The sequence below is a fragment of the Drosophila biarmipes genome, chromosome 3R (assembly GCF_025231255.1).
Source record: "Drosophila biarmipes strain raj3 chromosome 3R, RU_DBia_V1.1, whole genome shotgun sequence".
Taxonomy (NCBI): domain Eukaryota; kingdom Metazoa; phylum Arthropoda; class Insecta; order Diptera; family Drosophilidae; genus Drosophila; species Drosophila biarmipes.
In genome coordinates this window covers 17,337,520-17,351,537 of record NC_066616.1, presented here as the reverse complement: position 1 = coordinate 17,351,537, position 14,018 = coordinate 17,337,520, and the positions used below count along the sequence as shown (strand labels likewise).

Below are 14,018 nucleotides of genomic sequence, written 5' to 3'. Positions count from 1 at the left end.
AGGCGGGGCCAGGAATTGGGATACGGGATTCGGGAGAGCCAGTCCGAGTAGATGGATGGATCTTTGACGGTTGTCCATCCCGTCGATTGGCAACATATTCGAGCGCATTGTCTGCATCTGCGGTGCGTCGTCGCCTTGATTAATCGACATGCGGACATTGAATTTTTGCAGCGCCAGCAAAAGGAATCTCGGCCAAACACTGCTGGCATAATTCCACGTGCCTGTCGCGTTCCAAAGTTTCCCTCGCCTAATTGGCAGAAACTTTCTCCAAGGAATTGCACTAACCGAAAATATTATATTTACAATATTTCAAGATAAATTATCTGAATATGGTTGATTTAAAAGTGGCTTTAATAAGATATTTGCTATTTTTTAAAAATATATATAACTCAGTGTGCCACTCAGATCACCATGGATATTAAATAACTTTTAAAAATAATTTTAGGTGTTTAAAAGTATGCAACAATAAATGTTACACTCACAAGTACTATGAGTTCATTTAGAACGTATTCTTTCACTGCATACTTTTAGGCACTAGTAAAGTATTAAGAAGTGATTTCAAAATCTTAGAGCTTTTGCTTCTAATAACACTTAATAACACATAGTTTGGTGTAAATATTTTTTTTTTAAAGTATAGAATATTAATTTATGTTGCTGATGTTTTTCCATCACAAGTTTGTTACATAAATAATATAATAATTTATAAAATATAATATACATTTATAAATATTCTTTCATACAACTATTTTTTCTTCAATCTGTAGTGTGTTTCCCTGGCAAACACGAACTATTGACACGGTTCCAAATGGAGTAGCTAAATTTTTGATGAGTGCAGGAACACCCACATACGCACCGGCGCTATCTCGGCTGGGAAACGCACGGATGGGCAAACAGAATGCCCCGACCACCAGCTAGACGACTCCATTACCTCCGCCGCTGGTCCTTCCCCCGGCTTCTGTGAGATATGTTGTTGCTTGTGTTGCTAAATGCTAACGATGACGAGGACTCGGGAACTAAGGGTACCAGGGTGAGCCTGGGGAACGGGAGTGCGTCACAGGACGATGATGATAATGGCCTCGTTGCCATTACTTTGTTTAGCTGCCTGCTGGCGCAGCTCCTTCTGGGCTGCTCCGTGTGGCTGTTGTTGTTTCTAGCTTGTTGGCTTAATTGATTTAGTTGAAGCTGCACAGAGTTTAATAGTTGCTCATCATTTATGTGGCGCCCGGGCAGGCCACAAGGAGCTCTTCGCTCCAGTTTATTTGGCATGGCGTTTAATTTTCTCCAGCACTGTGCTACACATTTCGACGCGCCGTCTGTGGAGGAAACCGGTTGGGAAGTATCTACGAGCCATTACCACTACCGGCGTCGCATGCAATCGAGCCGGGCTATTGAGTCAACGCCAACTTGCTCCACTTGGTCAGCAATGGTCAACCTCCCAGCGAGGCTCGTGTTGCCAACTGACGCCTCAGCGCCATGAATGGCGTTTTATCTAATCCGCGGCAAAACAGCACGCCGGCCAGTTGGCGCATTTAAAAAGCCATTTTAATTATTTATTAGCACATTAAGCAGTAAGAAATTTCAAGAATCTGGACTAGATGATGGGAGGCAGTGGGAGAGCTTCGGTCAAGTGGATTGCTGCGGTACCCTAAGCCATGCTAAATTTAAAAGAACTTTTTAAATAAAAGCTAGAAAATATATTTATATTAATAAATGAAAACTGATAACTGATTGATTTTAGAACTTATTAAAATAGATTTATGCAGAATTTTGTATTTTTTTTATATATTTTATAATAATTTTAATTTATAAGTAGTGAACAGTACTTGCAGTACTGCATTTCTGCAATTTATATATAGCAATTTAAGTTATGTAAGGAAAGAGTTTAATGAATTTAAAATGATACTACTGGTATTACAGGTTAAGTAACTGACTTTGCTAATCTGCAAAAGTGGTAACTCTGATACGATTGACAAGAAATCTCTTGATAACTTCTTGTAAACTCCATGTAGGGCTTCTTGTAGGACAGCCAACGTTCCGAGGACTGGCTGGTGTCAATCAAAAGGCCAAGTTCAGGTGTAATTCCAACTGCGTCTTTCGATCGGAAGCTAGATACTCGGTGCTCGGACTTATGGTGCACATTACACACATTAACAAGATCATTGTCGCTGGTAATTGTTGTTGCTGCAATTAGCGTTGGTAGCACTTGATTTATGCAGGTGCCATGCAAAGTGGCAGCAGCTTCCAAGCTGTCTCCAAGCTTCCAAGTATAGACAATGCCGCCACTCGCAATTAATCAGAACTCGGAGCCGGCGATCCGTACCCACCGTATAAAAGGTGGCCTAGGGCATTGCCAACCGAGTCAGTCCCGCTTTGGGCTCGAAGGGATCAGTAGCAAGCTCTTCAAAATGCGTACTGTCATGGTAAGTACTCGGAAGAAAACATAAATATTTGACGATTACTTTGATATTCACATGGTAAATTTACTATCATTATTCTGTCTAAGAAAATTCCCCTACACATTTGTTATTCTTTATTCATCATGATCCTCAGTGGTGATTCCTCACATTAAATCACTTTTTCTCTGTGTAAAATAAAAATTCTTCTTCGCCGGATATAGAAGATTACTCATTATTTATTTTCTTTTACCCAGTTTTTCCTTTTAGGCCTTTTGGCTATAAATTACTGGGAGCAGGCAGCCGGTCATGTGGTGGCCCTTCCCCCAGCTGGAACCTATCTGCTGTCCCCCCCTGGACAGGTTCTTCTCCTCGTACAGCCACCTCCGCCGGAGGACGATGGCTCCTACAAGCCGCCTTCGAGCGCCGAAGATGGCCTGTGGAAGCCACAGCCCGGTCTAGAGGGAGAGTACTCCGAGCCGGAAATAAGCCAGAGTGGAAGTGGAAGCGTCAGTGCCGAGGGCGCAGAAGGGGCGTCCCTGAGTTCGGATGCCTCTGGGTCTGTTGAAGCTCAAGCTGCGCCGCCAGCAGCAGCACAGGCTGGAGGAGCTGGCGAGGCAGGCCAGGCGGGACAGGCAGGAGGAGTTCTCGGCGGAGCAGGAGGAGCAGGCGGAGCTGGCGGTGGTGGCAGTGCCGGCGGCGGAGGTGGTGGCGGAGGCGGTGGCGGCGGGGGAACAGCCACATCCGGCCAGAGCGGCGACAGTGGCCAGCCGGGAGCACCGAGTCCGGCGGGACCCCAGCCAGATGGTGAGGATGGCGCCGATGGAGCAGATGGGCCCGATGGACCGGATGGCTCGAAGGGCGGAAAGGGCGGCAAAGGGGGCAAGGGAGCACGCAATGGAGCCGGAGGCGGTGGGGGTGCAGGAGGAGCTGCTCCCCAGCCCCCGCCAGCAGCGGTTCCCGTCCAGGCCGTGCTAGTGCCCGCTCCCGTTTGGCCTGATCAGGAGTTGAATGTGATGTAAGATGATGTACCTGTAAATTCTATAGACGGATATATCTTATTATATATTTCATAACCCACAGTCGTATCCTGTAAACGTTAAAGGACCTTGTGCCATTCGCCTTATCCGCTCTGAATAGCCGTTAATGTTAGTCTAAAAGCTAGTCAATGTTTTGGAGCTCACATTTACCCTAAGCTAAGGCAAGCGAATATTAAAATTCGATTACAAAGAATCACTATGTTGTGTCATTTCGATTGTCGGGCAAAGTTCAAAGGTTGGCGACCTTCATTATGTATGCTAGCCTAATGGAAGTGGGTTTTACCTTTTCTCCGCTTCAGATACTCTATCTCCAAAGTGTTCTATATTTGGACTGAATAAAAACAAGAGAAACCGCCAATTAGAAACGGTGTTGTACAAAAAGCTCCGAGAGATAGAGGTAGCTTTCAAATGTCAGGTCTAGTAGTGCATAAATTATGCCTAAAAGTAGGCACTGTAATTTACATACGCTTTTGCCTAGCCGAGTTTCCAGGGGAAAATGCTAATTGCGTGTCAATCAGTTGATGTTAATTCGGTAAAGGTTATCCCTCCCAGATATGTTCAAGCTTAAAGGAGAATTGCCGAATTGATATAGAGCCATGTGTGGGCTTGGGGCTCGCAACTTTGAACTGAATATTCATGTGGGAAAAGGTCAAAGCCTGAGGAAACAATATTCACCTTTGGCCATCTCTGTTGTATATTCTCAAACCGTTTTTGGCCAGCTGATTTTATTGCTTTCTATTTTCTATTCCACGTCACTTTCCCACACACTTGCCTCATCTTTGTGCCAAAGTGCTTCTTATTACTTCGATTTTCTCGCTTTCGTGTGGCCCACTTTGTTGCACAAATTGCGCGAATCGCTGGAAATCGAATTTTCTGCGTTGCACTATCTACTTCACTTTGCAACAATGATTCTGCCGAGGCACTATTTGTGCACATGTCTTTGAAACTGCGCACAAAGTGGATGAATCCTTATCGACCATCTGCGACAAAGTTTCCACGAATCCATTTTCGCGGATTAAAGTGGATGGCTTAGCGATTGGAATATCTACCGGAAAGTGGTCGAAAAGATGGGAAACCTTTCAGAAGCTTTTATTCGAAGATTAAAGATTGGAAGAAAATGTACTTTATAAGAGGTCAATAGAAGAGTTTATTTGTTTTCAAAGCTTCTTTATAAAAGTTGTTATATTGACATGTTAGTACAAGAAATTCCCATTATTTGATTTTTTAATTAATTTATGTATCATTCTTGACGCCTTACGCTTTTTTTAATTTAGAAAATGAGTTTAACTTTTCGAGTAATTCCTCAGATATTAAAAATCTTAAGTTCAGATACTTTTCTATCAAATATTATTTTCAATTACTCTACGCTCAAATATTAATAGTATTTTTCCCTGTGTATCAGATTAAACATATCACATAAATGGCTCCTTTCCCATCCAAACAGCAATTTAGGCATATTGTTTCCCCCAAACAATTACCAATATATTTCGACACTCCTGCCATTGCAACATGTATTCAAATCAGATCAATTAGGCCATAAATTAACGCCTCAACCATAAATTAAATTGATGCAAAACATAAAAGCCATTTGACCAAGATATGCAAAATGCAGCTCATGCAACGCCCACTGTGAGACTAAGCCAAAGTAGAGACAAGAGCTGCGTCAGAATGCCAGGGCTCAAAGTCGCCCAGGGATTGTGTTTGTTGGCTCAGACTTGGTGTTTACTCAACGGCTCTGTGTGGCTGTTAAAACGGAGCCCTGGGCGCAGGGCCAAATGCCACAACAGTTCTGGCCAAAAAGAAAAACAAAAACAGAAACCGCAACGGATTTCGATTGATTGGGCCAACTTGCAAACTGGCGGGCAAATGCAAATGTAATTCTTCAGTCCGAATGAAATTTTCAGTATTTTTGAAAGCAAGGAGTGAGAAGTGAGTGCAAATCAACGACGGCACTTGCAATAATATTGTTTGGTCGAAATTAGTTGGCAGCAAAGTCGGGCCGTTGCACATTCACTTTTGGCTGCAGCCCGACCACGCCCCAACACTTGTGGCTCTCTGGGATATGGATATTGGTAATACCGATTGGTTTCTGGCTAGGCTACCGTTTTTTTTCCAGCTGGGTGCCAAATATTCTGAACTGCGGATAAACACAATCGCCTGGCCGGTAATTCGAACAATTTCGGCTTTTATGCGCTGCCTGGCGTGTAATTAAATTAACTGCCGGGTCAGTAACCGGACCAAAGTCGAGCCCCACCTGCCCCGAAGGTCGTATATTTCGCTTTAAAGTCGATCTCACTTAGTGGCGCTGTGACTGTTAGTGGCCGACAATTGGTCGTAAATCGAAATGCCAATGCATGCTTAATTAAATGGCCAGGAATCCAGGGAACCCATCCCAAGAGGGGTCTCAAAACGTACGTTAAAGGCCAAATCCTCGCCTGTTTATGCGTGGAAAATTGAAAATCGCTGCTCGTATTTTCACCTCAACTACCGGCTGACCTTTGCGTGTCAGCCAGCCGGCCAAGGGTTGTTAATTTTTAATTAGCCACCAGGGTCCGTAATAAACTAGGCCCCCTGCAAGGTCGCCGATTGGGCCCCCAAAAGGTTGCACTTGAATTTATGGCCCCGGGTTGGAAAATCCTCCCCTTCTTGGGGGCTGCTCTCGCATTCAATTCCGACTTGACAAATGCCTGGCAATCTATTTACTCAAATTGTTTGCCCAGCTTCAGAGCGCCAATAGTTCGAGTCACCCAAAGTCGAGTGACACATGCCCCGCCACATAAGACACACAATTTTGCAGGCGGCCGGGGCAAAAAATACAAGACAATACAAGATACCGCATTGATTGATTGTTTGTTCGCTCCCAGTGTCACAGATCCACATGCAGCTATTCTCCGTTGGGGGACTGGGAGTGCCACGCCCACAGCACAGCGCACCACCCACCGCCCACCGCCCACGCAGGAGGTATTTCCACATGGCACACAAACACACTCATGTGGGGGTATGCAAATTTCAATCGTTGCATTGCAAATATTTATGTTCCTTCAATGCAGTCACTGTGGGTGGGAAGCGGGTGGCGGGTGGCTTAGGTGGCTACTCTGGGTGGTGCGGCAGTTGACCTGTGACAGGGAATTATGAGCCAGAGTTTAAAGGAAATGGAATTTCCCACAGGCAGAGCTCCATGGCAGGAAGCCTTTTTAATTAATATGACAAAACAATAGGAATAACATAAAAATGTGGCTGGGAGATAACACGGAATACGGGTGGCTTAAATTAAATTCTAGCTAACACAAAGACAAATAGGTGCTTTGGCTAGTGGGAAGAAAAACAAGGAGACACAATATTTATCTTTTATATGAATTTTATGGAACATACATTTTTAAAATAGCATAATATTTATATTCTATACAATTCAAAATGTTAAAGCTCAGTTTCCCATTTTATTTTATGTTTAAATGAACATTTAGTATAAATATACAAATCTTCCCAAATTCACCTTATGCTCAATACCTAAAATTATATTTATAATGACTTGTTCCTCTATCTAGCGGTCTTCATAATAAATGCTTTTTATACCACAATTCCCTTGACAAAGCAAAACACTTCCAGCTGTGATCAAATACATTTTTGCAGTTTATTTGTCTGTTTGCAGTTTCATATAAAATATAGATCTATATCTGGTTAGATACATAAAGATTACAACAGTTATTTACAACGTACTCATACAGCGTTTCTCAATCGAAGTGAGATGGGAGAAAGAAGATGTAGATTTTCGAGGAAGGAGAAAGTAGGAGAAAGTCTAGTACAGAGAGTTTTAGGTAGGAAGATGTGTGTGCTGTGACTGGGAAACCCAGCGGGCAAGGAAGTCTTCCTCCGAAGAACTTCAATCTCCCGTGTGTAGTGGCTTTCAGTTTTCCGTGTTCGTGTGTGAGTTTTTCAGGTGGTGAAAGATAGTTGTAACAGAAAGATAGTTTGAGGGGCAGACAGACAGATAGATACAGAGTTGGGAATGCTGCGTTAAAGTCGCTCTAGCGTGCGTATACGCAATGCAAAGTTGAGCATACGCCCCGCTGGCTTCGGTAGTCGGTTAGGCAGAGAGTATAGAGATGCTCGTCGTCGATCGGAGGTCAAGTGCCGATCCCTCGATCCCCTAGTAGTGGTCGTAGTGCGCATGGTACTGGCCATCGTCCTCGTGTCCATTGCTACCATAGTAGCCACCGTGGCTGACCGGAGCGCCGTGTCCAGCGGCAGCCACAGCACTCAGATGCGCGGCACGGGCGTGCTGCACCTCGGCGGGCTCCACGGGCACTCCGTTGTGGATGACCGGGATGTGGATGGGTCCCTTGTGCGCATAGCCGGTGGCGTAGCTGTTGTGGCTGCTGTGGCTCTGCTCCCAGCGTCCGTCGTAGCGGCCATCATCCCAGGATCCATGGGAGGAAGCTCCTCCGTGGGCGGAGGCCTGGGACAGGGCGGCGTAGTGGGCGGCCTTGGCGTGCTGCACCTCGGGCGTATCCACGGGCACTCCGTTGTGGATCACGGGCACATGGTAGCCGCCGTGATTGATGGGGGCAATGGCATGTCCGGAGCGGGCGGCAGCGTGGGCGGCAAAGTGAGCGGCCTTGGCGTGCTGCACCTCGGGCGTCTCGACAGGAGCTCCATGGGCATGGGCCACGGCTCCCAGGGCCTTGGCATGGGCGGCATAGTGCTCAGCCTTGGCAGCCTGCACATCAGGAGTATCAACGGGCACACCTCCATGGGTCAGTGGGACATGGGCGGCCTGGCCATAGGCCCATCCTCCTCCGTAGATGGAGCGCTTGTACAGGTGGTGTCCACCGGCATTGTGGGCAGCAGCAGCGTGGGCGGCGGCATGGGCGGCCTTGGCATGCTGCACCTCGGGCGTATCGACGGGCACTCCGCCGTGGGTCAGCACCGGGATGTGGATGGGTCCGTGGGCGTAGGGCGCGTAGGAGCCGTGGGAGTGGGCGGCAGCGTAGACGGGGGCGGCGTGGGCCTGAGGTGCCTGCGGCAGGTTGGTGCCCACGGCATTGAAGCCATGGTGGGGATCAGCGGTGTAGGACACCGACTGCACATGGCCATGGCCATCCACGTAGGAGTAGGAGCCGTGTGTGGTGCCATCATGGCCGCGCGTCTCGTGCTTCTGTGAGTTGGGATCGGCGTATCCGTAGGAGTAGGTGTGGCTGTGCGGGTCCAGGTGCTGGTACTGTGTGGAGACGGCTCCGTGCCAGGAGGCGGACACCGTGGAGACCAGCAGTGCTGCGGCAATAAACTAAAAGGAAGGAAAATTTGTATATTGGTTTAACTGCACCGAAATAATATAATATTATCAAATCACTTTTTATAATTTAAAAGATGTTTCATTTAATTTTTTTGAAACAGCTAGTTTAAAAAGTAATAGTCCGCATTAAGTTGGTAATTAAAGTACATGCCAATATTAAATGCCCAAATAAATGTGTAATAAAAATTCCTTTAATTGACATTTTTTTGTTTCAAAAATCGATAATGAATTCTACACAGTTTAATACAAATAATAATCAAAAACAGCTCAATCAATGTTAATTATAATTCTAAAACCCGTTTAATGCTCCAATTTTTTCCAGTTCAGAACACTAAAGAGGAATCTATTATGCAAGAAATCACCCTGCAACTCCATAATACATTTAGAAAAGTAGACAATAACGTTAGATACTTAATATCCTCTAGTTCGAATTAAGCTTGTTCCAAAATCTTTCCCATTTTTCCCCAGTGTAGAAGGTGTTAGGCGTGGGATTATGCCATGGCTCAGTAATTACTCTTGCGGTAGCCGCCGCCTAAAATCTTTAATCGCAGGTGTCACTCAATGGGAGCTTATAAGCCGCCTCTGCCAACCTAATTACAGGCCTTGCTTTTCTTGCGCTTGCGCCAACGTTTTCCTCTCGCTTTTCTTTTGCAAAACAAACGCCCATCTCTCCGCTTTCCTTTCGGATTCGCTTTCCCAGTGCCGCCAAGCGCAACCGTTTGATTCGATTCAGAGATACTCGTTTCGACCAATATGTGTTCGTTTGCAGATATTACCGCATGCGGCGCGGTTATGTACCGCATTATGTGTCAGCAGGTGAGTGGGGCAAGTGTGGGGCAGGCCGAACGGAAAGCGGTGGAAAAACAGTTGAATAAACTGTCCGACATGCAACATGTCAGCGGCTTATCAACGGGATTTCGCACAGAATTCGATGGCAGCTGATGGTTTTCTGGGTGGTTCGCTTAGACTGACGTGCCTGGCGTAATTGACTCTCGGATGGAGCTGAAGGACTTATGCATTTCGGTAGCGGAACAGGTGGCATATCATTCGGAGCGGAATTTAAATGAATCGAATTCAAATCAATTTAAGACATGACAGTTTAATATGCCAGTTAAGGAATGCAAGCAATCCAATCACTATCGTGTTGATATCAACCAAAAATATATAAATACATTTTAGCTTGTGTCTATGTTTGCATCCTAAACATCTGTTTTATAATTTTTAAATTGAAAGTTGAATTTGTTTAATCTCAGATTTGATTGTCTTATACAAACCAGATCTTTTAATATCCTTGTTAAAATCTAATTTGCAAACTAAATTACTGTTGAATCAAAAAAGTGTAACGATCACTGTATTTTGTCTACTAACGTTTGCTTTAAAAATTTAAATTAATGTTTAAGTAATAAGTATTGCACTCTAAAGATCTGCAACTCAACCTAAACTGGGTTTAATTTTTGATAAGCAAAGAATAAGCTTTACTTTATGTAATATTTTAATGATTTGTTAATTTTGTGTAATTCCATAAACTTAAGTAGTCAACTCTTTGATCTAATATTTAGATTCTCTCAAACAATAAATAAATTCCTTTTTTTTTTAATTTAAATATTTATATATTTTTAGGGAAGTAAGACACCTAAACACCTCAAGATATTCTGCACTTCGTCACTCTTCATTTGTCACATATCCTTTTGTCGATATCCTTTAGGTCCCATGGCGAATACTTACGAATGGCTTCATTTTGAGCTAAGATCACGCGTTCGAGCTTCGAAAAGGAGTTTCGGGGACACACTGGGGATGCACGGAAGTGGAAAACTAACTACACACGACACGACACAGGCAGTGGTCGCTGGACGCTGGTTGAACCTCCTAGAACCACGACTAGGACTGTTAACGAACTGTGCTGACTGCTGGCTGGCGGCCCTAATATATACCGCCCGAGACCGGCGGCCGGAGACTGGGGAGCAGAGCGCGCACAGAGACGCCGAGCTGAGACGCCGAGCTGAGACGCCGGCGCATGCGCAACATTGGTAACAGCAGCAACAACAGCAACACCAGCAATATCGGCCGCACAATAAAAAGCCAACGAGAGCAAGAGCAGAACAATGTAATCGTATTACCACCTTAATCGCGGCTCGAAGCGGGTTTTGGCCAAAGCCGAAGTGGATATCGAAGCCCCGGCCGAAGAATGTGTATCAATCGCTTTTTTTTTTGCTGGCTGGAGAGCACTGCAGCAACAGCAACAGCAGCATGTTGCTGGCGTGCAGCTGCACCGGCAACATGTTGCTCGTGCGTTTTCTTCGCTGCGTTTGTCACTGCGAAAAAAGCAGCTGCCCTGACCTTGCTTTCAAAGCGATTTAATTGCCGGCTTGAAACTAAACTTGGCGATTGATGTATTCGGTTTTTTATGGAGAGGGGGCTACCTCTTTGACTTCCGCGCTTTGAGCAATTAGCACTCATTATTTGGCCACGGGACTGGGCCGATCTTATCGATAGGTGCCTTTCCAAAAAACGCCCCAGAGCCCCGCCCCAAGCTGGGCCCGGCGATCAAATTAAAAAATTCTTACCCACCGCTCTTGCAGGTTGCAACACGCCCGCCCAACTTGCCCCAACGGCGGCCATAACGAAATGTGAGCTGGTCAATTTCTGGGCGTTTGCCTCTTTAATCATTGAACTGCATCGGAAAACGAAACGAAAACTTTGCAAATTAAAAATAAAAACAAGAGCACGGCCCAAGGAAGCCGGGGGAAAAGATAGACAAAAGACAGAAAAATGGATTTTCTATACACTTTTGGCCGCTGCTGTTGTTGCCACATTTTGCAGCATTTCTTTGCAGTCCGCTAATCTAGATGTTGCACTCACAAAGGCACTGGGAGAAATAGTACTAAAAAAAGTACATAAAATTGGCATCGAATAAGGAATATTAGATTTAATCATCCAATACCATTTTATAATGAAACCTAAAACATAATTTTTAATGGATTTTCGAATTTAAAGGAGGATTTTTAACCAAATATTATAAGAACAAATATTTTACAGGATATATATATAATTATATAAATAATTAAAATAATTGCTAAAAAAATATCTTAAGATAAGAGAAGTAATTCCGAAAATAGCAAATAGATCAAATATATTAATAATAAACAACAATATGATATTTTGTATTTGGTGATTTAAATTTCCCTTTAATCCCTGTAAATTTTGTGCATCCTAGATTTTTCAGAAAACTATGGAATATTTTTTATTAAAATCTAAAAAATACATTTTATTCTGAGTGCACCATGTTCCGTTGCATTATAATGGGTGCTTGCACTCTGGCCAACTTCGATTATTTGCATTCGATAAGCGAATTCGGGAGAGGGTGGCTCCATAGCTGCGGCACACTCCATATATTCTCGAACTCGCACTCGTATCGGCAACTTAATTTGTTGGGCTTCGCCTGCCGCCAATTTAATTTAAATAAACCAAATGCAAAACTGCTCTCTTGAACTCGCATGTGTTTTTTGCGCGGGCGGGCGCTCATTTTGGGGCGTGTTTGACATTTTTGCGGTATGCGCAACATTATAAATTATATTCCCATTCCCGGTGCCACTTTTGTTTTCATTTTATTAGCTCGGCCCACTGTCGACAGCTGTGGGCTGGCTCGATGGCTGGCTGGCTGACTCGCCGACTTGCTGACTGGCTCAAGTGCAATCCACACATTTGTGGAACTGTCGGGGTGCCCACCTTCAGCCAGTTCGGATCAGCTCCGCTCAGTTCCAACCCAATCCCGCTCCATTTGCGAGCGTAGTTATTGTCTTGGCTGCACTACTTGCTCGGGCGGCGGGCACATAAATTCTGATTGGTATCTGGGCGAAAATTAACTAATTACCTGGTAATAACACGTATTATGCAATCAGAATCAATTTATCTAAATGCGTTTCTAATCTAAAGAGTCCAGGCTTGGAGTGTACTTTAAAGTGTAAGCAATAAATATCTTTAAACGCTGTTAAGCACATCAAATTTATGTGGTAGGAAGTCGAAATCATAAGTAAATCAGTCAATAAAAGATAAATTTGTTTGGTAAGAATACAAAATCAAAGCTTAATGGATCAGCTTATTAAGTTATTCCAGATACTTGTATTAAAGTACGAAATTACTACCTGGGAAGTCTTTCAGAATATAGATATTTATTTATACATTTATTTTATCATATTTCTGCAGAATCATATTTTCCAGTGCTTGCCTTTAAGGCTTACTCATTGTTTGCTCAGCACGTTCCAATGCCAAACTGTCTTTGGACAGAAAAATAATATCCCAAGGTATTTAACTTTGAACCACTTACTGGTCCCCCAGAATTTTCAGTTTCATTGCTGATTTTCAGATTCGTAGATACGGAAAATGTCTAACAATTGCGAGTTGCAAAAAAGTGCTTCAAGTGGGCGTGGGTTGGGCAGAACCTCCTTCGTTTGTGCCTTTACTTGTTGCCTTTTGATCGATTTGAATATATGCAAATCGGGCCTGGATGCATAGATATTTTTCGATAAATTGCCTGCTCGGTTTCAGCTCTCATTTAATTGCTGTTATTTACAGTTATGGAAAAGGAAAAGAACATTTGCATCTGCATAGAACCACCTTCGTGTGGGCAGGTGTTGGCTCTGCCAGTTCCGATTGCATATTTACACTTGGCTAAATCATGTACAATTAATTGACTGTTAAACAACATAATTAAGATGGATAGCGGGCGGTTGTGGTGCTGGTCACTTTTTAGTGGTCGAGCACTTGCAGCCCAGCGGGCCATTAGGCAAATGAAGCGTGGTCTGCTTCCAGCGGTGGCAATTAATTGCAATTTATATTTAAAATTCTGCCCGCCAGACAATAAAATTCTTCGTGCCGTGACGCAACTGAAACTGGCTTGGCCAATAGCAGTTGCAATCGAAATTAGCATGGCAACACCATCGGCGATGCCTTCTAACCTGGTCACGCATCAATGAATTAAAAAACAGTGGAGCTGAAAGAAGTATAATAATCAAGAGACTATTTTTCGAACTAAATAACATTTTAAGAACGACGTTGCTATTAAATATTTATTTGTGTACAACATTTCAAGTGAGTGAATAGACAACAGATATAATTTTGCACCAAAAAAAAATCATTTTTATTGGGGGATACAAAAAAGTAATAGTTCAAAGTTGCAATGCCATACCTTGCTGAACTCGTAATAAAATATTCTATCAGATGGCATTCACAACTAAACAATTTTATTTTTGACCCATTTTCGCAAAAAAAGACAATGCTGTAAAAAAGTCAAAA

General features: G+C 43.8%; 2 protein-coding genes across 2 annotated transcripts; one reads left to right on the top strand and one right to left on the bottom strand.

Moving 5' to 3' along the window:
• Positions 1-2,316: 2,316 nt before the first annotated feature.
• LOC108031147 (uncharacterized PE-PGRS family protein PE_PGRS20) lies at positions 2,317-3,626 on the top strand. The gene is made up of 3 exons (XM_017104362.2): positions 2,317-2,420; positions 2,651-3,411; positions 3,477-3,626. Exons 1-3 carry the CDS (start codon positions 2,406-2,408, stop codon positions 3,487-3,489), a joined length of 789 nt encoding a protein of 262 aa, XP_016959851.1. The 5' UTR covers positions 2,317-2,405; the 3' UTR covers positions 3,490-3,626.
• Positions 3,627-7,040: 3,414 nt separating this feature from the next.
• Positions 7,041-10,612, bottom strand: LOC108032094 (histidine-rich protein PFHRP-II). The gene is made up of 2 exons (XM_017105921.2): positions 10,452-10,612; positions 7,041-8,717 (listed from the first exon to the last, which is right to left on the bottom strand). Exons 1-2 carry the CDS (start codon positions 10,461-10,463, stop codon positions 7,581-7,583), a joined length of 1,149 nt encoding a protein of 382 aa, XP_016961410.1. The 5' UTR covers positions 10,464-10,612; the 3' UTR covers positions 7,041-7,580.
• Positions 10,613-14,018: the final 3,406 nt, after the last annotated feature.